The sequence below is a fragment of the Alternaria atra genome (genome assembly GCF_907166805.1).
Source record: "Alternaria atra isolate CS162 genome assembly, contig: 25, whole genome shotgun sequence".
Lineage (NCBI taxonomy): Eukaryota > Fungi > Ascomycota > Dothideomycetes > Pleosporales > Pleosporaceae > Alternaria > Alternaria atra.
In genome coordinates, this window is record NW_025091323.1 from 5,034,524 (window position 1) to 5,056,741 (window position 22,218).

The window sequence follows — 22,218 nt, forward strand, 5'->3', positions numbered from 1 at the left end:
GAACTATGTTTCAGGCACTGGGTGGCGGCTCTTTCCGCAACCATACCTCCGAAAGTGGACCCACCCCAACCCTCCAAATGCTTGTCCAAGACACCATCCTTCGGCCTTTCTTTCCACCTTGTCTGTGATTCGTGCCTCTGCAGTACGGCTCTATTCGCCTCAACTCGTCAGGCTCACCTCAAGGTAACATTCTCTAACCCCCACTCACATGCTTCAACCGGCCGTTCCCCCATGCGCAGGTGGATAAATAGTCAGGAGCCCCCTAATTGACCCACTCCAACACATTCCATTCACGAGCCTCACCAAAACCACCGTGAACTAGCCCCGTTCCAACCATCATCAAAGGGGCGGTCCGTGTTTTGCGCGGGTATTCGGGAGCCTGGGTGGCTGCAACGACCATGTCCCACCTGAAATCGACTCGATGAAGATCAAAATGTGCCCTCTGCACGCCTGCCACGACGAACGCAATCGGCTGTGGCCCATCTCAAGCCGAGGTGACCGTCACACAGTAAACGTCGAATGGGAATTCGACCCGTCTTCCTGGTTTGACAGGCGAGCTTCATGACGCACCTTTTGCTTTTTGTGCCCAGCTCAGTAACCGAGGCTTAGGCCGTGTCTTGCCACCAGCTCTGTCAGCATTTTTTGTTTTCTTTGAGGGGAAGTCATCGTATTTTGAGTCAGCCATGGTGTTATCTCCCGTGTTAGGTTCCACATGCAGCTTGGCGGGTTGTGAAGACGACGAGGAAAAGCCTTGGGGGAGACTGCACGTCTTGATCTTCCTCAAGTCACGTCACACTTTACCAGTCGGCATTCTGTGATTTCCTCATCTTGACCATGCATGCTTGACAACACTCGATACGTACGTCTAAGACTTACTATTACTACTAGATTCTCGAGACGGAGTGTACATGATAATGCTCTCTATAATCGTCCATTGGTTGCTTCAGAAAACAGTTAGAATCTTGGTTCGTCTTTCTCAGCGTCATCCATTAATCCGCATTTTGTCCGACAATCACATCTCCTCGCTCTCTTCCAACTGTCGTCTCGTCTCGTCTTTGGTTGTTTGACTATCCGCTCTCTCCTAGATGGCTGTCACTTATTCCTATCTTCAGCATCTCAATGATTCGAAATCCTACCTTCTCCTTTGAGCGTTCATGGATGCTTTTATCAAATGCATGATCACGATTGGATATGTCCTTGGGGTCGCTGTGCTAGCGCGAGTGGGGGTGAAGGTAGCGCTCACACACTCTGCTGGCACGTGACTTTCCAGGTCATACCTCATCTGGGTATGAGAATGTGTCCTTTGATCGTCGCTTCACCGTGAGGTTATATGTCTTGATTAGGTCATGTATATCAATATCACTTTCACCAACTCGCTTATGTGTCGAGAGCACCTACATGCATTGTTGCCCTGACGTCGAGCGCGGCCGCCCTCTATTCTCTATCCACAAACACCGTGCCAGCTCCACCTCACCAACAACAAGACCGTGCCCCAGCCTTGCGAACTGAGCCCTCTCAAGCTCTTGCAATCTTATAACGTCCATTGTAAGTCATACACCTCACTCATGACACTCGACTACGCGTTGCGCAGTGGCCATCTCACTCAAATTGAACGTTCGAACGTGGCTGCCGGATTAGCTCACATCAACAACAGGATGCAACAGTCTCGCCCGTCGAGCTCGCAAGGTACGGTACTCGTGATTCGTAGCGCGGTAACCTCTAGCTGAACTTTGCGTCTAGCGATACCTCCAACGATGGCGTCTACGCAGTCGTACAGCGGCCCACTTTCCCTCGGACACTCCAAGTATGCTGATCCACAGCGGAGGAAAGCAGCGCTGGCCGCATCCGCATCTGTCGCTGCTGTTATCACTGCCGATACCGCCATGGCCACCAAGGAGCAAATCGCCGCCTTGAAGACCGGTCATGCCGCCCTCAATGTAGCTCAACACAACGCTGATGCGCAGCTCGCCATATCTCAGGGTAATGCCTTGAAGGAAGAAGTCGCCAAGCATGCCAAAAAATTCTCCAGGACTGTATCATCCACTGTCACCAACACGCGCCGACTGCTAGAGCTGATCCGTGAGGCGTCGCCAGATGCGACCAACCCGACTATCGATGACCTATGGGATGAGTTGGAACAACTATTTGCTGCTGCAAACGAGGCAAAGGAAGCGCTGCCCGAATTCCTCGAGAAGCAGCGCGACAACATGAGCCTGTACCACAGCTCAATGGTGAACGAGGCCATCAAGGACACGCAAGATGAACTCAATATCCAGCACAAGAAGGTCAGTGACATACCGAGTACTCTTCGTATCTTTGAGGCATCAACTAACACCATATACCGCACAGGTCAACATCCAGCACAACCTGATACTTGAGCACCAAGAAGCTTTTCTTGCGCACAAGGAGCATACTTCCGGCAAGCTGAAGGAGCTTGAAGGTCTCCAGGAGCGCATCTCACGTCTGACACTCGAGAAGGGCAACTTCCGCACGGAGATCGACAAGTACGTGCAGCTGTTAGAGGAGGAGCGCTCAATGAGAGCTGAAGATCTCCGCAAAGTTGCCGATCTAGAGAAGGAGCTTGAGGCTCTTGTAGACTCTAAGAAGCAGCTTCTCGTTGAGATCGACACCCTGCGCAAAGCTCTCCAGGACTTCCAAGCTAAGATGAAATCTTCCGAGCAGGAGACAACCGATCGATTCACCGCCCAGCTGAAGTCGACTGCCGAGCTGTTGGCAAAGGAGACCCAGAAAACCACAGCTCTCAACACTATGATCAGCCAGCTGAAGGGCGGCGAGAGCACTGCCAGACTCGATGCCGATAAGGCGAAGAAGGAGAACAAAGCGCTGAACGAGAGGTACAGCAACCAGGCGGCTGAGCATGCAAAAGCCTTTGCGGCAAGTAACCATGCTACAAAAAATCTAGTGCAAATGATGCTAATGTGTTCGCAGAAACTCAACGAGCAAACCAAGCAAATCGAAGGTCTGAAGACCGACCTCGAACGTCGCCAAGAGGAGAATGCCGAGCTGAAACAGAGTCTCACCAAGCTTGCCGACCTTGAAGAACAGATTACTCGGCTCAACCGAGTGAAGTGGACTCTGTCCGAACAAGTCAACAGTCTCAGCACTGAGTTGGATGCTAGCAAGAAGGAGGCAAGTAAGGCCGACACCAAGGTGGAGGGTCTTCTGAAGAAAGTTGAAGGTCTGGACCAGGAGGTTGAACAGCTGGAATCGGCTCACAACCAGCTTCTTAGCAAGATGAAAGAGAACAGGATGGCTGTCCAGACCTCCGAACTTCTCAAGAATGAGAACACCAAACTCAAGACGATGATCGACGAGCTCGAGACCTCCAAGAGCACTTCACTCGTCTTGTGTGGCTCTTCGTCTTCAAAGGATGAGAAGGCAGCGTGTGATCAGGAGGACAGGATTACGGACCTCGAAAACGCTCTACATGAGTGGACTAATCTTGCCAAGGTGAGCAGCCGAACGGCAGGCTATTATCAACTCTTGCTGACCTACAATACAGCGCTCTTACAAGGAGTACAAGGACATGCTACCCACCTACAAGAAGGCCGATCAGTACCGTCAGGAAGTCATCGAAAGGGACGGGACTATCAAGAACTTGAAGCTCGAGCTTGCTGAAGCCAAAGTCTCCAAGGCTAATGGCGTGGGTGGTGCTGGTAATGATGTCCGTTACTGGAAGCAGAAGTATGAGACCCTTCTGCTCGCCGTTGATAAATAGGTGTGAGTGCGCTTCAGGCTTACTGAAAACGCGGATGACGAGCTTGCAACGGCCAATGGGCGTTTCGAAGAGCTTTATGAAGATGGTCTTTGAAGTACCATCAATGCATAGCTGCTACACGAACGAGATAATGGCACGATAGGATCCAGATTTGTACAATAAAAATGTGTCCTGAACATCTTCGCTATGCTTCCTATCAAAATACTTGTAGCTTACAACAAGTCTATAACTACACAGTACACCTTAAGGGTTGAGTACAACTTAGAAAAATGAGCTCACTCGTCTAGTATCCGAAACGTTTACCTGACCTCTCCCAACTCAAGAATCGTTATTAACTTGCCTTTCACATCCTTTCGCTTTCAAGATCTTTCTGCTCCTTCACTCAGAATCAGTGATGAGTTTGAGACAGGCATACTCAAAGATCAAATATCATCGATACCGCTATAAGAATAACGAATCACTCGAGCGCTTAGTTGCTACCAGTTTCTCGACTAACATATCGTGTAGAACTCATACCTTGTATAGGACGATATATCTCGTACGTAATATATCTACCACAGATGCAAACGACAGGATAATCCCCAATTGAAAGATCAGCCCGTATATTGTAAGGTAACTCATTTCCAGGGAAAATTTCTGCCTCAACCATCCGAAGACCACGATACAGAACCTCGCAGACGATACAGCCAGCTTTCGAACACCAAAATGTTGTGAAAACGGTAACGTAATGCATAGTGTTGACATGGGAAGGCGTTTCGCAATCGATTCCATTATTCTGAAGCATATCGCACTTAGTGAGAACTTTCTTCCGTACAGTGGCAGCACGTTCGTTGCTTCGTTTTAACCCCGGTTCAGCGTTCCAAATCTCTAGATCATGCTGTTAGTGTCTGCTGGCAAAACATCTTAAACAAAACAACTTGCGGAAAGCTGAATTCTCATGAACAGATATGTCTTTGAAGCCTGACACCTTCTATGCACATGATGTCAATGACCGCCGTCAGCAACGATCTGGATGACAGACCGGACGTATTTACGATCGCGTCGGGCCTATGAAATGAGGACAATTATTCCGGGGTTAACAAGATTTTGTCTCACGATCAAAATGATAAAACAGAAGGAATGAGCGGATGAGGGCAAAATGGGAAGTGAGTGCAGAGTGAATGCACAATATGAGGCGGGGGCTGACGCCATGTGACTAGCGCGCTTATTTGCGTCGACCATCCTTGCTCTCTCATCCATCTACTTACCTCTTCTAACCCGCCCTAAAGAGTTGTCAATGTTATATTTTGCTCTCAAGGTTTTTGAAAGCTGCAACATATGGCGTCGATGAAGTATACTTCAATACAACTCATGATGTCTTTCATCGCACTTTCGCTGGCCAACATGTCAACCCCGTATTGTAGGTCCAATCTCATAACCTCATGCGGTCAGCTTATATGCCCAACATTTCGCCCTATGTATGGGCCGAGGGAAAGATCTGGGTGAGTATAAAACGACAATGACTGCCGGTATCTGTTTAGATCGCAGCCCCATCAAATCCGCACCGTTAGAACAGTCCACTACTTTCGACTCGACTCTAAGCTTCGTACAAATCACATCAGCCCCCAGCATGAGCAACCGAGCCACATTTCTGGAAACTGCAAAGGGAGAGTTCCGTGTTCGCGATGCTGATTTAGTAGAGCCTGGCCAAGGCGAAGTACTCGTCAAGGTACAATATCACCATCTCAGTATGTACGTTTGACATGAAGTTCTCGACTAACTGTTCAAGGTCCACGCTTGCGCCATACAACCAGCAGATGCAAAATGTGCAAAGCTCTCGATAATGCCTGTAGAGTATCCTGCAGTCCTTGGCAGTCCCGTTGCAGGTACCGTAGAGGCTGTTGGGACTGGTGTGAGCAACGTCACCGTTGGAGAGCGGATAGTATGCGGCACAAAGATCTTCTCGCATAAGAAGGCCAAATACGGTGGACTGCAGCGCTTCACCGTCGTTGATGAGTCTGAAGTTGTTGAAGTAAGTAGGCTGAGCCTGATTAGGTTATTTTGTTATTAAAAATCATGACAGATTGGCGACATGGAGTTCACCAAGGCTGTAACTCTGGCTTCTTACACACCTCCAGGAGCCCTCTTCGGCTCATCAACACTAAACATGCATCGTCCCACTATACCAGCCTCACCACTGCCCGCGAATGAGCAGGGGAAGAAGATTCTTATCTGGGGAGGATCGTCCGCTATGGGCTCTCTCTCAATCTCCTACGCGAAGGCAGCTGGGTACACGGTCATCAGCACAAGCTCACCCCACAACTTTGGTCTTCTTCGCGACTGCGGTGCAGACCATATCTTCGACCACAGCGACCCAGCAACTGTTGGTGCAATCCGCGATCTCTTCCCCATTCACTACTGGTTTGACACCATCGCCCTCAAGGCCTCGTTGTCCACTCTCATCAAGATACTCGCACCAGTAGGCGAGCCAGTTACAAAGGCAAACATCCTTACTTTACTGCCTCCGATTATGACGGGTATGAAGGCCGAGGACTTCCCCGAAGGAATTACGGCGCAATTTCATCGTTTCTCTACGCATGCACCGGAGAATGCAGAGTGGCACGACCACTTCCTCGCGCGTGGCGGGTTTCTAGAAAAAGCTATCAAGAGTGGGGTATTGAAAGGTGTTCCTGCTGAAGTGATCGGTGGCTTAGATCATGTCGCTGAAGGTGTTGAGAAAGTGCATAACGGAGTCAGCGGGAAGAAGATTGTTATCCAGCCATGGGTGTGATGATCGAACAATGCAGAAACTGATACACGGAAAGAACATTTCGGGAAGCTGACAGGAAAACAGAAAGAGAGGAAGAGACAAAACAGGACTGGATCGCAGAATAACAAGCTCCATAACATACACGATAGTCTTCCCTTAAAGCCTCGGATGTGGAGGAATAGCCACGGAGCATTTTCTTCCGATTGGAATCTCCCCGCAATTTTATTAGTATTAGGCACACCTTTGAGAATGCCAAGTGCTCTAACCTTAACCCCCACCAATCGCATATTGATACTCAGTGTGTTCGTCAAAGTATGCCATGCAATTGAGACATCGGGCGTAGAGAGAGGAAAAAGGGAGGTGTTTGTTGCGTGCACGATGCAATGACGTCCGTTTTCATGCCTTCGGATGTGCCTTACTCGTTGCGAGATAGCGCTTCGACTGCCGTACTTGGCATCTGTCAACTTGAAACAGGTTCCTCTTCCCCTTCCTCGCGACCCCTTCCTCGCGTTTTATCGAATTCGTGTCCATTGCTGCCAAATATCCCAACGGCAAAGTCTGCGCGCTGGGGATGCTAGTCATAACTGAACGGCATAACTGCGGTCGTCCCCGTGGCTTCCCATCCCTTACCATTCTCTCGGCGCAGCTGACATGGTGATGCAAGGCGTCGATTTAATCTCGCGCCGCCACAGGGATTCCTTGGGATTGCGAATTCTCCGCCAGTACACGTTCGCGGTGGCGCATCGGGCACGTGGCCAGTTTGGTACAACGTTCGCACATTCTTGCGATGTATACACGGCATTCTCCATGTTTCGCATATCTATGAAACCTTGTCATGTCGCGTGGCAGTGGCTATGGCCAACACTGATCCATATGTCAAACCATCGCTTAGAGAACTGTTTCTGTTTCTTCTTACAACGGGCCTAAATAACGGGGAACTTGTGCGTCAGCCCACGCCATGTGAGCCTCACGAGCTAGCTTCTATTCTATCTAGCAAACACGGCCTTCCCCAGGATCCACCGGAATTCACAGCTGTTATCGTGCGACGGCGCCCGGGGCTTGACCTCTACCGGGATAGTGGTTCCACCAATCGTCCTTCTAGATGGGACTCATTTCAAAACCTCCGAGTCTGGAATGTCAAAGAAATTGATGCTGGCTGGGCTGTGATCAGTACTAACAACAGGAAAGCCGTGTAATCCTTGCACGGGGATGTGCAAAGTTGATCTAACTGTGCCGCTTCGCACTTTACGGCGCTTCTTGTTTGTCGTTCCTTCTCTTCACCACCCCGGTCATCCAGTACAGAGTGCCGGTGGCATTCGTTCGTTCGTTCTTTAAACTTTGTAGGTCTGCGACTACATCACACTCTTTTCGGTTTTTCTTCATTTCGCTTCTATGCCGCAGCACGTTCCGATCGTTGGGTAAAAGATGATCTCCCGTCGAAACCACGATGATTCGGGTCACCACTACGTGGACCCCTCGCTTCAGCTGAACATTGGACTGTGGACACTCTTCGCTGGCGCAGCACTCTTTCTCGCTTTACGTATATGGATCAAGATTACTCGTCGCCACGGTCTCTGGTGGGATGACCACATCCTCCTCGTCTCAATAGTAGGACACCTCTCCCGCATACGTAATGTCTTGTCTGACCGTGTTACAGGTCATACTAGCTGTCAACAACGCCATAATAACCACCGAGTTCGCCACAGGCTATGTGGCCGACAAATGGGACGATCGCATGCACATACTTATAAACATCACTTCCTGTGGAACCCTGATCAACCAGTCGCTTACGAAAACTGCCTTCGCTGTCACTTTGCTCAAGTTGACAAAGAACTGGGCCCAATGGATACTATGGTTCATCATCGGCAGTATGAATGCTTACATGGTGGCCAAGGTTGTCCTACAATGGGCGAAAATCTGCGAGAAACCATCCTACGACGTCTGGTACCGCCTTGACTTTTGCCTCAACTCGAAGTTCAGGGAAGACTTCAAAGAAGGTGGCAATGTTTACAACATCATTATGGACTTTGTGCTCGCTGTCTTCCCCTGGGCCATCACGTGGAACCTCGATATGCGCAGAGTAGAAAAGATTGGGCTTTGCGTGGCCATGAGTCTGGTGCGTCTACTTTCGTCCGCCCTTGAATTCCAATCACTGACTTTCGAACAGGGAATGCTCGTTGCCATCGTATCCGCTGTACGTACAGGTTGGAAAGATGAGGGAAATGAAAAGGACGAGTGGTACTTTTGGCGTAACGCCCACTCCAACATCTGGTATTCCTCTGAAATCGTCGGCACCATTATCGTTCAGTGTATACCCGTCTTGAGACCTCTCTTGCGGGATATCAAGACGTCTCTCACATCAAAGAAGCTGGCATCCACTGCAGAAGGAACACAGCGACGCAGCCGGTACGTTCTTACTTGGTACTCTCGCCACCGCAAAATTACTAACATCACATAGAGTCCCATCTCTCTTCGGTTTCGGTTTCGGTCCTGGGCCAACTATCGGCACTAAATCCACACACAAAGCGCACATCTACTCCAATGGGCGAACCACCGTTGATACCAAGAGCGAGGAGTACTCCGACTCGTGGGATACTCAGGGTATCTACCAGAAGAGAGAATTTGAATTGACTACCATGGAGGTCAAAGCGCAAAAGAACAATGAAATGGTGTAAATGTTAATAGATAAAGCCTTTATCTACGGGCCTTGAATATCGGCTAGAATAGAGAATGGAGACGCTTCGCTGCGAACAATCCCTGCGCCATATACGACTCTCTAGTGATGTTAACAATAAATTCCTTGCTGTCTATATCGTGAGCGGGTAGTGATACTTCATGATTGAGTCAAGGGTCTATGCCATCTGCTAAAGACTAGTATGCCCAGAGGATGATCATAATTTTGGTAACCTCGAGACTGTGATCTCAACCACAACGGGAACAAGAGCAACGCGCTTGAGGTAGCGATTAAATCGTGCGATCGGATCTTTCCATACCCATTCATTCACCCCATCTCTGCAACCAAATCTCTCACACCCACTTCATGAGGAAGAAGCCGCCTGTGGGGCATGCATGGAAGATGGGATGATACTTCAACAGCATTAGCGAACTAATAATGTTGTTGTAAAAGCTCGCCAGACAAATGCCAGATGACATGTCGTATCCTGACTTACTTACTCTCGTCCTTCGTACCAGCTCGAGATAGAAGCTAGTCTCCGCGCATATCAGTCTTCTAATCTCAAGACACAGGAAACAACATATGAGAACACACTGAATCATATGGGTATCATCTCGACTGGCTCTTCATTACACTCTCCTTTTATCCTTCTTACAATTCCTACAGCTCATCTCCTTGATCATCTAATACTCCTCACCAGCTCCCTCAAATCTCCACCCTCAACCCACTTCTCCTCCCCACCACCTCCAACGCCCAATCCACCACCGCCTCCCCCACTGACGCCCCACCCCTCACCTACATCACCTACCACCCTCGCCGGCTGACCACCGACGACCGACCCCGACGCGATGACCATATTCGGTGGCACAACAGTGTGCGGCAGTATTTTGACGTTTTCTTTGATGATGGCAAAGGCACCGATACTGCAGTGTTGACCGATATGCACATGTGAGGAGATGGAAATAGCCTGAATAGTCGAATTGGGTCCTGAATAATCCGTTTAGTATAGCACATCCATGGGCATCTTAAGCTTGAAGCAACGACAACAGATTAGAGGAGAGATGACAACATACCAACGAAAACGTTATCGCCAATCTTCATAGGATAGTAATGCACCTGGCCCCGACTAATTCGACTTGGTGGCTTGATCACGCTCCCCTGGCTAATCACCGTACAACGTCCGATACTGATGCTAGTGGGTGTTACGTCTTTCCCTGATGAAGATGGTGCGGATCGCGTGGGGTGAAGGTCCCCGCGCAATTGCACGTCAGCCATGATGACGGTGCGACCTCCGAGTGTGATGTTGGCTGTCCCGGTGATGGCGCTCCGTCTGGAAACTTTGTTGCCGGAGTCCTGTGAGAGGTGTTAACGACGGAGGAGAAATAAGACCCTCTATTGGAACGGGAAAATGAGAGAGGCGGTGATGACGAAGAGCAACGGATGTATGGTATTCTTATGCGTGGTGATTGTTTACGGGGGGAAAACATACAGTCTCGATGTATTCCCCTTTAGGTGCGGCTTTTCGCGCCGCTGGTCGTGACATTTTGGCGACCAATACTGTCTTATTCTTTGCTGTAACCGCTTTTCCACTTGAACTTGATAATGAGCGAGCTATATGGATGGTAAAGCGACCGTGGTCGTAGTGAAAGGACAATTGAGAGCGGAAGGTGTAAGCGACCCAAGCTCCAAAATCAGCCAATCAACGCGTCGCGTGTTCTTCTGTGCATGCTCGCAGCAGGTACTTGCGAACGACGCTTCTTACACCTCATTCTTCGCTAAAATCGAGTTTACAAACAAGAGGAGTGATTATCACGGGCCTAGAATGTAGGTTCTAGTCCTTAGTCGTCGCAATTAGTCAACGTGCAGTCCACCACGCCTACCGCATGCTCGGGCAATTCTGCATTCTCGCGCATACAAAGCCCATACGTTCCATATACGCAAAGTAACGAATATCGAGTCTCTAAGCATCCATCTCTCATCCTATCCCATCCCTTCGTCATCCTACTCACTCAATTCCCTCAATCTCCGCGCTATCCTACCCAATCCGCCTCCGCGCCCCATTGCCACGCAACCTTTCGGCCCTACCCAGACCCACGATGGAATATTAAGGAACACCAAGCCGGGCTCTCAATCCAGGAACAGCGCGGTCCTCCATCAGGCCTTGACCTTGACCCTGACCCTGACCCTGTTCCCCACCATGCAAGAGCTATTTCAATCCCATGATCAACATTCTAATCCGGAGAAGACTCCGATATACATGCGGCACTGACGTCACCCAGATCGACCATCCGAGCGCATCCGCAGGCGTCCGTGAGACAATCGTGAAGCCTTGCAATGCGACTACTCGGACACGTGTTGCCGATTGGAACTGACTAGTTGGCTTAGTTTGATCTACACACGAGCGGTCTTTATTCTATGTTAGTTTCGTCCACGACGATCTGGGTTAGGCGAATGAGGCTGTAAGGCTTATGCTGGCATGGAGGCGGTAACGGAGTGATTGGCTGATGTAAGGGAAGGAGGTTCGTCGGGATACACGTGCAGCGGAGTTTGGGTCCGCGGTTCATTGCTTCGAGATACAAGATTTGAAAATGGAAGAAGCGTCTATCTGACGGATAGTTCATCTGGACTGTCGTTGCCTAGTTGGGTTCCAGATCTGGTGTCTGTTCAGGTGGCTTTTGGCTATGTTTAGGCCCAAACGGCGTCGCCGCGCTGCAGTAAAAAGATCTGGTTCGAGAACAACGCCAGACGCCATAGTTGTCAGCTTCCCGCTAGCGAGACGGTGGTGTCAACGTTTGGGGAGCGTGCACGTAGTATAGAGCGTATCAGGGGAAATCGTTGCTGAAGCACCAGTGACACGTCACGAAGAGATTAAGCGTAGAAGAGGCGTGCAAGGAGTGATGTTTTTTATTCGTCTGAAGCAACTTTCTCCTAGCTGCGTGATCAAAATTGACTTTTTGACCCATTGTCCCTTGTGCGCCACGAATATCCTATACCCAAATCCCAAGTCATCGCAAGGATTGTTCGTAGCATCATCTCTTAGTGGAGTACAACCCCCGCCGCTTGAGCCGCCATTACTTACCAGCAATGCGACTCCGTAGATGGCACCATTTATACAAAAAGTTCTTCGTAAAGGTCTGAAAGATCCAGAATAGAGTGATGCGCCACGCATCCTGTACAAAACGCCGAAAGTAAGAGAAAGAAAGAGCAGCATTGATAACGATGTCTCCAAAAGGGAATAGGCGTTATCGTTACTGTACGTACCCGAGATATCATTCGTATCGGGATAACGTGTTCCTGAAAAACGCGCAACTGCAAGTATCGCTGAGCAACAAAAGCAGTGCAGTCAATCCAAAGCAAGGAAATAAGCTGTACAAGAAGACCGGTTGGAGGCATGATGCTGTGGTCGTCGCTTGGAGATATCGTTGTAGAGTCCGACAGCTGAAGGAAGTATAGTACTGTACAGGTCCAGAACAGACGAATATTTACTGTATATGCAGCGAGTTTTCTGCACGTTGGCTGATGTGGTGGGCGTGCGATTCGAGTGCGCGGGCTTGAATATGCGTGACTACAGCACTATTAGCAAGTATTATGAACGCTTCTAGGTGATCCACTTACCAGGCCAAACGGCGGCCTTCGACAGCATGTAGGCCGTCACCATCAGCAACTTCGTACCATAACCGCAATGCCCAAGGCTGGAAAGACCACCAAGCATCGGAATGTTGTTTGAAGAGATGTCGTAAGCCAGCTTCATATCGGCGTGATGAAGGATGTCAGAAATCTTCTGTAGCAGCTTAATGTCCTCCTCTTCAAGTAGTACAACGGCCGGCACGCTCGAGAAGTCAATCTCGTCCCTACCAAGCACACCCATGTGACGACCAACGCGATCTTGAACAGTTGCAACCCATTCAGCAAGGACCTGGGCGCAATCGAAAGTACACAACGCAGATGAGTTGGGTAATTCTCGAGCTGTGAAGTCGGCGTACGAAGCACCCAGTTTGTCTGCCATGGAAAGCGAGTCAGCAGCGTAGAAAGCTGCCTTACGAAGGTGTCGTTCGCGCTTGGAAGATTGTGAGTTGGAGAAGCTGTTTGTTGCATGCCCCGGGCTGATGTGATCCTGTGACCCCATCTGGCCGGGAGAACCTCCGTTGATATCCATTGATGCAAATCCCTCCGGTGTCCCGTCAGCTTGGCCAATGATATCGATACCTCTCGCCAGCTCATTTGCCATACCGTCGAAGTCACGTTGCCATAAAAGCTCTTTCGCGCGGCCAAGGTTTACAAAGAGTCTGACATAGGCCAAGTCCAGTAGTGGTATGCAGTCGGCAGAAAGAGGACCAAAAGGGCTCGGGCGCTCGATGCTGTGGTTCGGGTTTGCCCTCCAGGCAACTTGCCAGGCCTTGAGAGCAGGCTCTACTTGGGCATGCATGGCCTCAGTTTCCTGTGCCTTCCATAGACGTCCGTTGTGCCTGTTCCTGGTCTCCCAAATGTAGACGTGCATGGCGTTGATTAGCACATAGCAACCGAATGTGCTGGGTCGGATATCGCTCTCAGAAGGTCCGTTCATTGGCTGACCGCCTGCGAAAGCTTGTGGGTAAGAGTTTCGCATTCGCGATGTGGTGTTCCGTGAACTAGCTTCGAGAAGGTACGTCATGGCCGAAATGAAAGACAACCCGCGAGTCTGCGCAATCATCGGTCCTCCCATGGCCACCCACGTTTGAGGGTTGTCAACAGACCATAAATCCTCTTCACATGGGAGATCTAAATGTATCTCCGAGTTCAATATACGTGGCGAGTGCGCGTAGGCGGAAACAAGCAGGCTCGACATGGAGAAGATGGCAAAGTAGGTTCTCTTGCGCTCTTCTATCTTCTTCCATTGAATCCATTGAGCGTGCTCGTCCACACTATCGGCATTCTGGTCGTACTGTGAAGGCGATCCATCTGACATATCCAGATTGTCGCTATTGGTATGATTGGGTGGACTAGAAGAAGTTTGCTCTGGAGCTGTTGGTTTGTCCAATCCAGCAGCTTTCGCAAGGCTTACGAGCGCCGCACAATGAGTGCTCGCAACCTCGGCGGCCTGTCGATCGCCACAATTGTGGCCGAAGATGAGGTTGAGTAACATGGCCTGCACTAACCAGAGTGGTGGTTTGTTGATGTGGTCGTTGGCAGCGTTGGATCCATTGACGGCGGAAAGGCCAGCTTTGCGGCGCTCATCAAGGTAGAATAAAATCAATTTTTTGGCAGCCTCGAAGAGTTCTTTTGCGACGTTTTGCTCGAATTCGTACAAAGCTCCAATGGCCGCCATTGCAAGGATTAGACATCCACCGCCGCCGACCATTGTATCCTGGTTGTAACTTCCGGCTGAGCGAAGTTGATATGTGTATGCTGGAGTATCAAAGGAAAGTGTAGGAATGTGCAGGAAAGGCAGGTGGGGGTGGAAATAGTGGATGTACGCATTGACGTAGCGCTGGATGTCGACGGTGCTCGGGAGTATACCAGTCTGTGTTGAAGACTTTACGGAGCCGTTTGACAAAGGCGAGCTAATGGCGGGTTGGGAGAATCTCCGTTGAGCTCCGTGACCGTACCCCATAGCTTGAGTCAAGTTGGACATCATAGCCTGCCTCGTAGAGTCTGTAATGGTTTCAGTGGAAAACGATGAGACAGAACTGTTCCTTGCGCTACCGTTGATGGAGGAAGATGATATGCTGTGGGCATCAGAAGCGAATGTCATGGGCGTCTGAAAATACTGATTCGGCATACCGGGTATACCAGCTGAAGGGCTCATGGCCACTAAAGGAGGTGGTGTAGAAGAATAAAAGTCATTCTGAGCGCCATGGTTTCCGAGCTCTTGCGGGGTGTTGTTGTCCATCATGAGCTCGGGAAAGACGGGGGCCATGGCATCGAGTGTGAACGCAGTTGGGTTGATGGTGGTGTGGGTGACTAGAGGATTATGCCACATGGCTGCCGAGTTTGGCTGACTTGAGCCATCTAGCATCATGTCGTTGAAACCACCCTGGCTCGCAGTGCTTATCGCTGATGGTGAAGAGCCGTCAAGAGCTGACTCGTTGGCGCCAGTAAAGACCATGGAGCTGTCGATACCCATGCCCCAACCGAAATCGTCTTCCTCGATGGGATTATTCCCTGCGAAAGGGTTGGCGAATTGCTTGAAGGGCGATTGTGGGAGTGCAATACCTCCATTGAAGTGATGCAACTGATTCGGGTTGATGGTGGAAGCCGCCGACGATCCGAAGAACTTCTCAAGCTCATGGTCATCTGGCCCAGCCATTCCTGGAATGGGAGCTGTGCGAAGACCGCCACCCATAGCGAATCCTATATGCGTGTCAAGCCTTGGTAGACCTGAATGCTGGCCATGGTTGCCGACAGCAGTCGACATGCCTCTGTAGTCGAATTGACTTATGCCTGATAGACTTGAATGTTGTGAATGGCCGGGGTGGCCTCCCCTGCCGCCAGCTATCGAAGTTCCGTGTGTGGCAAGGAAGCTGTTGAGGGCGCTCGGGTCGATGTGACTGATGGTATTGGCACGCGGCCTCATGACATTGACATTGCCCTTGGCACCGCCGGCATTGCTCGATACTGAGTTCTTGCGTACTCGGGCAGTCGAGTTAGGCGGGAGACCGGTCGTGCTTTCTCTACGTCCGTTCCGTGGTCGTGTGTTGGTCGCGCCCTGCTGGTGGAGCTTCTGCTGGTGGCGTAAGAGGAGGTCGCGTCGCGCAAAGCATCTCGTGCATTGGGGGCACTCGAACGGCTTCTCTTTTGTATGGGATCGCTCGTGTCGCTTCAAATGCTCTAGTCGCGCAAATGACCGCGTGCATGTCGCGCAGACGTGAGGCCGTGGCTTGTCGTTCTTGGGTGGAGGGAAGGACTGGACGGTGGGCGATGTTTCGGGCTTTGCGGTTGATACTGAAGCTGCGATTAGCGATTGCCATTAGCTATCGTGGTGTTGTTTGGTCTTCGCTCCTACTCACAATTGCTCGTGTTGCCTGAGCCGTTGGAGTCGTCGCCCGGCGAGTTCGCGGGGCCAGGCAGGCTCGTGCTTTCTACTTTGGCCATGATCATGTATGGTGTTGGTAATACCCCAACCAACGTCTGCAACAATACAATCGCCTTTACCAAGCTTGCAGATGAGCCAATAGACGGACCGGAAGGTGCACCCGGCCTCGAAGTACCTGACAGCAAGCTGTTGGTGCTACCGGGGACGAACTCGTTGTAGCTTGCGGAGCCGACAAGCTCTCTGGGTGAAGAAAGGATGTATGGATACAAAGAGGCTACCAATACATACAAATACGTCAGCGGGTGATGCCACATGATGGGACAGAAGAGTGAAGACAGTACCTTGTACGGGCCTCTAATACGGAACGAGCGTTTATGAGCTGGTTAACGCAGCGTGTCGGATGCGCAGCTCGTAGTAATGGGATATTAAGATGGAATTGGGGCTTTGGATGACAATGCTAATCTACAGCAAAGGCCAATTGCCAGGTGCGGGAGAGCTTGGTTGATGGTGGGCAAGTTGAGGATACTGCAAGGCCTCGCAACAAGAGCAAGCCTATGCTGAGTGAAGGAAGGAGCCAGGGGAATAGACGGGTGATTTGTTTGGATCGGTCGGTACATAGGTCGGCGTACGTACGTGTTCAACCGCTGGTCCCGGTGTGTGTAGAGCCAGTGCGGGAAGCTTGTGGTAAGCAGTGGCAGTGGCAGTGGCAGCTGGTGGAGCTGGTTGAGCACGAGGGTCCAGCCTTGATGTAAGCGTCTGTACCAGCGGTGCTGCTGGAGGCGCCGGCGGCTTTTTGCTGGTACGGCCCAAAAGGCTAGATTACAGCGCAGACACAACCTTCGGTCCCGGGCAGAGCAATTGGGCGACGGCGCAACGATTGGTCGGAGACGCAGAGCAAGGCCGAGTCTGGGGAATCGGGCACGGGCCAAGGTTTGGGGGACGAGAGCTAATAACAGTAAACGGGCAAGCAGAGTCAGCAAGTATACAAAAGCAAGTCGCTCTTTGACAAGCTGTGGCGATGGCTGTTGGGGGTGTCGAGAACAGGCACGACGAAGGCGGCGTTATAGCATTGTAAGCAGCTCCCCAGACTTCACGGCTCGTAAAGCTTTGGAGCTAGGCGGCGAGTGTGTCATGCAACTGGCCAGCGCCCCAGGTCGTTCGACGGGCCTGCAAGCACCAGGGTCTCTAGGAAAGTGGATACTCCAGCAAACGGCCATTCTGGCGCAGGGGTCTCGTCCGGAGTACTTCCGCTACTCTACCCTCGCCTCTACATGCTCGTCTGAAGAGGCAGCGATGCGCGTCTGCGATCACCAGCGTTGCCTGCAAGACTCTTCGCGGCTTGGCTGCAGCGACTGCGCCAGGGGCCCACTCTTATGGCCTCGGCTCTGTATCAACTCATCTTCTCTACTCTACACACATCACCTACTTTATTAGTGGAATCTGCCTCAACTCTGAAGCCGCTGCATTTATAACGCGCTCTGGACAAGGGCCGGCTTCATTTCGCCTGGCGGGGGTAGAGTATCGAGCTCCAATGGCCTGCTGGTTCCATATTAATTAGCAAAAGACAATACCGTCGCTACTCGTTCCTGAAGATTGCACGGGTCTAGGCACGACCCTGCTCTGGCTTCCGACATGGAGTTTCAAGACTCTGTCACAGAAACAGATGAACAATGATGGTGCTGCCAAATGCTCGCCCAACAATGGGGCTCGCATACACGACCCATGTATCTGCGGCCGTCAAGCGCCTAGCGATACGTGTAAGAACGGGCGACTACGGACAGCACGCTACGGCAACGCCAGCATTCTACTCAGCAGCACCGGGCTACTTGAATTGCTTTTGCACACTCGGGTAGCTGCTTGCGCTGACATCGGTGAGGGTGGCAACGCCTGCAAACTTCCCCAGGAAATTCAAGGTTGAGCCTGCAGAGCTTGGACGGCGGCAGCAAAGGAGGCTAGCTGCTTCGGGATCTGGGGTAAACAGCTAGCGTACGCGCTAGGCCATGGCATGGGTCGCCTAAGAAGCCATCCACACATAGCGCCGCATGACCACGGCTTGCAGAGTTCCCATCGCCGTCTTTCTGGCCCTTGTCTATGCTGCTCGACCCGCACACCTATCACCGGCACACAGCGTTGATCTCGCCTTCTTTCGCCTGCTGTTGAATACATACGCTTACTGCAAGAACTGGTACCGCAATGTCGCGAACCACACTCATGCTCATCGTAGCTCGCGAGCAACAGCAGCGCATGCTGAATGAGCCGGTGGCAGTAGAGACAAACTCTCTCACGCCCTGGCCTTGTACTATTGCGCAGTCACGGTGGGTATGCTACTGCACCTGACCTTCGGCAATCCAGCACCCTGACCTTCTCGGTATGTCGCGCCCGCCATACAGCGTACGCCGCACTCGTCCTGCTATGCGCACTGGAGCGACCACGACGCATGATGGCGTTGTCAGGCTGCTATCGCACTTTCGGCCATCTGCTATTCTCGCTTCGGCTTAAACCTCCAGCTACCTCACCAGTCGGGTCTGCATTGCCACATTCAAACTTCGGCTATGACCACCCTACTATCTCGCACTTCGGATGCTGTAACAAATCTTAGCCAGTGACGTTGCGCTTTGTGGCAATGGAAGATCGGCCGTCGTTGTGCATAAGCACCAGCAAAGCTCGTGGCAGATCTACAAGCGAACGTCCACCTGGTGGATCAATCCTTCAGCGAAACCAAAGCCATCTACGTCAATCGAAGCATTGTAGAAGAATTGTCGAACTACCAGAAGCTGTTGCATGCATTGTCGACCTCTCACTGCTGATCGTGGCTAATTTCGTTGCTGTGCCACTTGAAATCGTCACCATGAAGGATGGGAATGCATTTGTCAACGCACATGCCATCCGATCTGCGCGATCCCGGTTCTTGCCTATCGTTTGACATTTTAAGAGATCGGTCGCCAAATGCAAAGTTTGCTGATCGATAAAATCCCCGGAAACAACATTCGCACAGCTCTCATGTCGCCTCGGGCCGGCAAATCCAGGGCATTCTGCCCATGAGAACGAGAACGAGACCGAAGGCATACGAGTCACAGGGTTGGTGCGGAACAACGAATACATCGTCATGCGGTAGCTTTTTAATGTACTATCTTTACTGTGGCTGTGATATGTTCGCATCTATAAGTGCAACATGGATCTCTACCCTGGGGACATCATTCTCGCAGCTACGCAACGACGACACGTTTGACTGGGCGTACAGGCATGACGTGCGTCCTTTGTACAACCATCGGGACGAGTCTACAGCGCAACTCACAAACACGATGCCGACCGAGACGGAAGCACATGCAGATACTTGATGACGAACGTCTGCTTCTTCCCGTTCGCTTCAAGTGACAGCCCGCTCGAACCGATGACCCACGCTAACTCAATGAGGCTATCCCGGCGCACTCCCCCAGACACTTGCCCCTCGTACTTCATCTCGAGGTCTGCGAACCGCCAGCACTGTTGCGCCCTGCAGCTCCACCTATCACACTCCTGCATCTGCGAGGCATGAGCCGTCTCCCGTCACCATTCGTACAGGGAGCTGTTCGGAGTAACAAGAGCGAAAGCTGGGTCTGGAAGCACCATAAACACAAATTCACAACAGATCAGCGTGCATGCAACGCAAAAGCATGGTGTTCCACTCTAACTACATGCACCGTTACAACATAGTGGAGAAAAATCAGCCCCCCTGTTTCCACCTTGGACTTGCTGCCCTCTCTTGTTCTAGTTTTCGTTTCGCTTCTGGCAATCGCTGGCGACACCCAAATCACCCCACATCATAGCAGTCGTTCGAGGCTTGATGTTGAGCGCCCAAATATAACGCAATATTGCTGACGCCCAGCCCTTTACCCACTACACATCACCAGGAGAAGCTAGATCTGGTGGATTTTGACGCGCGATTGCAGCGACGCTAAGGTCGCAGTAGTCTGCGTCTCACGTGTACGCTTGGTACGTACCTCGCCGCTTCTTACGACCCACTGCCGCTTCGCGACTGGACCTTTGTACCTTGGACTCTAGACGCAACTCATGGGTTAGACTCAATCCTATCCGCTCTGTTCGCAGATAATACGAAATCGATAGCATCGACGTCATGCGCCAAGTAGGCGTACTCATAACGATACGATCCTGTAGGAATGTGCAGTACTTTTTACACCCAGTGGAAGCCTAGGAGAACCTACCGCTTACCTTTCATCGCTATTCTCCGATAGGTCAAAGTTAGAGCTCTTCCGCGGTAGCCGATACAACGTCCTAAGTCCGCGAGTTGTTGTGCTTGTGACACTTCCACTTCTAGTAAGCTTTCGGCCTTTCACTCACCCGGTTCCGGGATGCGTCTTCAACCTTCAATATTAGGCATTGAGGTAAAAGCTGAGAAACCACTCTTCGGCTGGTATGGGGCGTCTATCCACGTTCGGGCGTATGGGTGGCTGTTCCTGTAAGTTCACATTCGCTACACCATGCAGATGGAGCAAATGTCAGCGGGGTTCGCCGCAAGCTATCCCTTGAAAAAAAGCCACTCAAGATTATAGGGTCTATCCTAGTATGACATTCCCGACCATGTGGCTTGACATGCTCTTTCTATTCTTTTGCGCCCATTCCCTGTCATCATATTCACACATCCCTGATCTATACGCAGCTGGGTTTTAACTTTGCGTTTGATAGCTGCAATTATTTCCGGTCGCTTCATACTTCAACCAAGAACTCAGTTTGCCTCACGTACATGTACCTTTCTATCATATCGGCAATACGCTTCACATCCCGCATCCCAACACCCCACGCCCGCCGGGAAAAACCCTTTCCCTCCGCGCCCCAGAAAATCTCCACACAGTATCCACCCATCTATACCAGGAAAAGAAGCCCATTGCTCAACAGCGGCAGATGAACAGGTTTACTAGTATTCCGCGAACCCACTAAGTGGATCTATCATGGCGACCATGTAACCTCATGGCGTGGTATTCCGCGCCTCTGTCACAAACGGCAATTCGTCTCGTCGCCCATAGCTACTCCGAGTATTTCCACTAAAACATACATCTTAAGTTTGTGGCAATTCGAAGAAGAGAGACATCCCGAACAGATGTTCGATTTGCGGCTTACCGTTCATAGCTCCTGCAGGCTGCTGTATGACTTGCATGGCGTTACGCAGCTGCTGACGCAACATCAAACCCTCTTTCGCACTGATTTCAAGTTTCACACGACCGGTATCTGATATGCATGCGAGAATGTGTATACCGATGTTCGGGCGAGACATAGGGTTTCGATCTCGGGTGTGCAGGTATACCTGATTGATCGAGCCGGGTGGCAGGTGATGGTATGACGGCATGGCTTAGAAGCGGAAGTGGCCGCACTTATCACATACTGAGTTGCCACACTCACCGTTCTGGATGCCCTTTGCAGCTTATCATAGATTTCTCTGCGGAAGGGCGAACTGACCGAGAAGCATGACCAATGTCAATGGCCTTGACGACGCGGTACCATCCTCAACGGGTAGTGTAAAGTTCTCAAGTATGTACATGATGATGAATATACAAAAACGAAGGTATCTCTTGCTTCATATCGCTCATATCTTTCTATGCGGTTTCGTCCCAATCTTCTCTTTATTCTATCATTACGTGCACAGTCTCTCGAATGGAGCGTGACATGGACACATATATCCGATGTTTTGAAATCCATGCTTTTCTGTATTTCCTACGCTCCATGACTTTATTCCGCGTCTTCTCCTAGTTTCCCACGGCAAGTTATTCGCGGCTATGCTGACTTGACAGCAATGCCTTTGTGTATGAATTCGTCGTTGGGCACCTTTCCTCTCCTAGTATCATACTTTTACCTATGCTTTTCTTCCAAGAGACTATAACAAGCGTCCATAGCTTTCGGTGCTGTCCCGCGCTCCAAAATAATGTTTCCACTCTCCCATGTTGTCTCGCTGCGTGTGTGGACACCACACTTCTAGCCTTTGAAAAGCTCAGTACCTACAATTTCGAACATGAGCGAATAGAGACTTTCAATCTCTTCGTTCTCCCTTTGTC

General features: G+C 50.9%; 4 protein-coding genes across 4 annotated transcripts; 3 read left to right on the forward strand and 1 right to left on the reverse strand.

Annotated features, from left to right (window-relative positions):
• Nucleotides 1-1,754: 1,754 nt before the first annotated feature.
• On the forward strand, nt 1,755-3,739 carry ALTATR162_LOCUS6739 (uncharacterized protein; the record flags this gene model as incomplete). Its single annotated transcript, XM_043314361.1, has 3 exons — nt 1,755-2,285; nt 2,350-3,471; nt 3,524-3,739. 3 exons carry the CDS (start codon nt 1,755-1,757, stop codon nt 3,737-3,739), a joined length of 1,869 nt encoding a protein of 622 aa, XP_043170296.1.
• A 1,609-nt stretch (nt 3,740-5,348) lies between these two features.
• ALTATR162_LOCUS6740 (uncharacterized protein) lies at nt 5,349-6,509 on the forward strand (the record flags this gene model as incomplete). Its single annotated transcript, XM_043314362.1, has 3 exons — nt 5,349-5,447; nt 5,508-5,750; nt 5,802-6,509. The coding sequence occupies 3 exons, from the start codon at nt 5,349-5,351 to the stop codon at nt 6,507-6,509; spliced, it is 1,050 nt and encodes a 349-aa protein (XP_043170297.1).
• A 1,404-nt stretch (nt 6,510-7,913) lies between these two features.
• Nucleotides 7,914-9,163, forward strand: ALTATR162_LOCUS6741 (uncharacterized protein; the record flags this gene model as incomplete). The annotated part of the gene is made up of 4 exons (XM_043314363.1): nt 7,914-8,096; nt 8,146-8,604; nt 8,656-8,894; nt 8,947-9,163. The coding sequence occupies 4 exons, from the start codon at nt 7,914-7,916 to the stop codon at nt 9,161-9,163; spliced, it is 1,098 nt and encodes a 365-aa protein (XP_043170298.1).
• A 3,481-nt stretch (nt 9,164-12,644) lies between these two features.
• On the reverse strand, nt 12,645-16,233 carry ALTATR162_LOCUS6742 (uncharacterized protein; the record flags this gene model as incomplete). Its single annotated transcript, XM_043314364.1, has 3 exons — nt 12,645-12,727; nt 12,778-16,083; nt 16,149-16,233. The coding sequence occupies 3 exons, from the start codon at nt 16,231-16,233 to the stop codon at nt 12,645-12,647; spliced, it is 3,474 nt and encodes a 1,157-aa protein (XP_043170299.1).
• Between the last annotated feature and the right edge of the window lie 5,985 nt (nt 16,234-22,218).